This window comes from Borostomias antarcticus (genome assembly GCF_949987555.1).
Source record: "Borostomias antarcticus genome assembly, chromosome: 8".
In the NCBI taxonomy this organism is placed as follows: Eukaryota; Metazoa; Chordata; class Actinopteri; order Stomiiformes; family Stomiidae; genus Borostomias; species Borostomias antarcticus.
Genome location: NC_140241.1, coordinates 20395962 through 20398461, shown reverse-complemented (window position 1 = coordinate 20398461; position 2500 = coordinate 20395962). Strand labels below are relative to the sequence as shown.

General features: G+C 46.3%; 1 protein-coding gene across 1 annotated transcript in view; it reads right to left on the bottom strand.

Moving 5' to 3' along the window:
• The window catches only part of dnm1a (dynamin 1a), a gene marked incomplete at both ends in the record, with an annotated part of 59797 nt that overhangs the window by 31879 nt on the left and 25418 nt on the right, over positions 1 to 2500 (bottom strand). The window contains one exon of the mRNA XM_084441566.1: positions 1582 to 1720. Within this exon, the coding sequence (XP_084297692.1) occupies positions 1582 to 1720 (139 nt within the window). The remainder of the gene's footprint in view (positions 1 to 1581; positions 1721 to 2500) is intronic.

Sequence of the window (2500 nt, the reverse complement as noted above, 5' to 3'; positions counted from 1 at the left end):
AGAGAGAGAGAGAGAGAGAGAGAGAGAGAGAGAGCGATGCTTGGGGTACAGTTAGTCAAACAGTTAGTCAAAGTGTGGGCCACAACCTTTCGGCCTGCAAATGTCAGCTTTTAACGAAATCAAATTATATGGATAGACACTAAAAATGAGATGGGTAGAATTCTACTGTAAGAACTCAAACTAGTAGAGTCCTACAGTAAGAACTTAAATTAGTAGTTCTACTGTAAGAGCTTAAATATTTTGATGAACTGGCGGGAAAAAAGGGGGAAAAACACTAAAGGAACATTACGCTCAAATATGAAGTGAAATAATCCAGCATGCTGGTCAAAGACAATTACAAAATGGAAAAGTTAAAGAAAACGGTGGCATGGTTGCACTAGAGACATCTACAGTAAGGATAGACCGATAGCAGCTGGACAAGTGAGTCTGGGGTCACTGAGAAAGAGAGCAAAGAAACACCCAAGGTTTCATTTAACTCTGTTGATATCTATTCTATAAGTAAAAAACCTTTCACTGTATTTATATATTCTATGTTAAAGTAATGTGATGACATGTAAAGGTGGTGAGATGTGACACATCTTGACAGTATCACACAGATAAAGGAAACAGCACAGACGGGGTGAACAGCACAGACGGGAGAAAAGGCAAGTGAGACATTTGGTTTTCCCTGAAACCATTCTAACAGAGGCCAGAGCTGGGGTCCCTCTGTTGAGAGAGAGAGAGAGAGAGAGATCCCAGTCTGTCCCACCGGCCAAGAGCTCCGAGCCGTGAGCGTGCGAGACCCCAGCTGTGCACCCAAATAACCGGCCGTGTCGCCCTGCTCACCCCCCCCGACACACACACACACCCCCTCTGTCCCCCCTCCCCCCGGCTGACCGGCACCAAATCACATGGTTCTGTTATTCCACCGTTCCAAGGACAGCGCGGCCCTGGGGCCTCCGCAGCTAAAAGTGGCCCCGGAGGTGACCCCCCCTTTGGCTCCCGTCTGCTACAGGTGCACAGCCCCGGTCTCACATCTCACACACAGGAAGCCTGCATGCTGAGGTCATCCAATATGGCTGCCAGGAGCAACACATGACTGCTGATACTTGGCTGTGTACTACAATGGCCAAACCAGAGACATCATTTTGTCCTTGAAACGCTGAAATGGAATTCAATATTTATAGCAATCATTGCTGAAATAAAGTTTAAAAGTGTTGTTGTATTGTATTTATTTATTTATTTACTTCAGTATGCGTTCCAGTCTGCGACAACAATGCAAGGCAGCCATATTGAGTGTGACCCTACAGCGTGTTGACCTCGGTCTACCCAGACCAGCTCTTGGCTCTCTCTACATGGCCAAGCCTTGGCCACCCCGCAAAGGCACCACCTCATTCAAAGCGGCAGACAACACAGCGCCCCCTAGTGTCAGCAGACAGCAAGGGTCCGGAGAGGGTAAGCCGGCCACAGTCAAGAGGGAGGGGGGGGGGGGGGGGGGGGGGGGGGGGCAGCGAAATGCTCTCATAGGTGGAGGAGGAGGGGGGGAAGAGGGATGTATAAAAAAAAATACCGTTTCTGTCAACCATACATTATTTTTTTTACCTTCTTGGTACACTGCCTAACGGTATTGACTAGCTCAGAAATGACCATGTCAACACATTTAGTGCACGGTTCTTTAATCTTCCCAATCTGCCTTTTCACAATGGTCTCAAACGCCATGTCTGGGGTGAAGAGGCCAGTCCTGCTCGCCAGGGAGAGAGAAGGAGAAGCGACAGACCCCCAGAGAGATGAGGAGGGAGGGAGGGTTGGGTAGAGAGAAGAGTGTTAGTTTAGAAGACCCCCCCCCCATCCCAGTTACCTCCGTTAAACACAGAAAGAAACAGTAGGAAAAAGAAACGGAGCGACTACATCAATATGAAACTATAATTACACTAAAAAATGTCTTCAAGTGAACATCCTCGCTAGCCCCTGAAAGTAAACGTTAATTGTTAATGTTAGTGTTACTGGACGTTAAGAGGAACATGTGTTGGTGTAGCTCACAGCACCCCCTGTCCTCCTGACATTCCTCCCCCTCACACGGGGGAGTCATTGGGAGGGGAGAGAGAGGTGGGAGAGAGGGGAGAGACCCCAGAAGGGGAGAGACCCCAGAAGGGGAGAGACGCCGTCCAGATGGGCTTCACGTTCACACCATCACAGCAAAACTCCGTTATAGAGGTGACCCGAGAGAAATAGAGAGAAACTAAAGTATTACAACTCTACAATATAATCCTTTATAAGCCTTTATAAACCGCTCATATAAAATGAACAAACTATTAAAAACTATTAAAAATGATTTATAAACAGTTGTAAATGGTCAGTAAATGATTAGTAAAAATAGTTTTTTTACTGAGAAAAACAAGGAGAAGGAATGATGAAGTGAATCTATGCTCACAGAGTCACTGTTCTGTATGAATGATGAAGTGAATCTATACTCACAGAGTCACTGTTCTATATGAATGATGAAGTGAATCTATACTCAGAG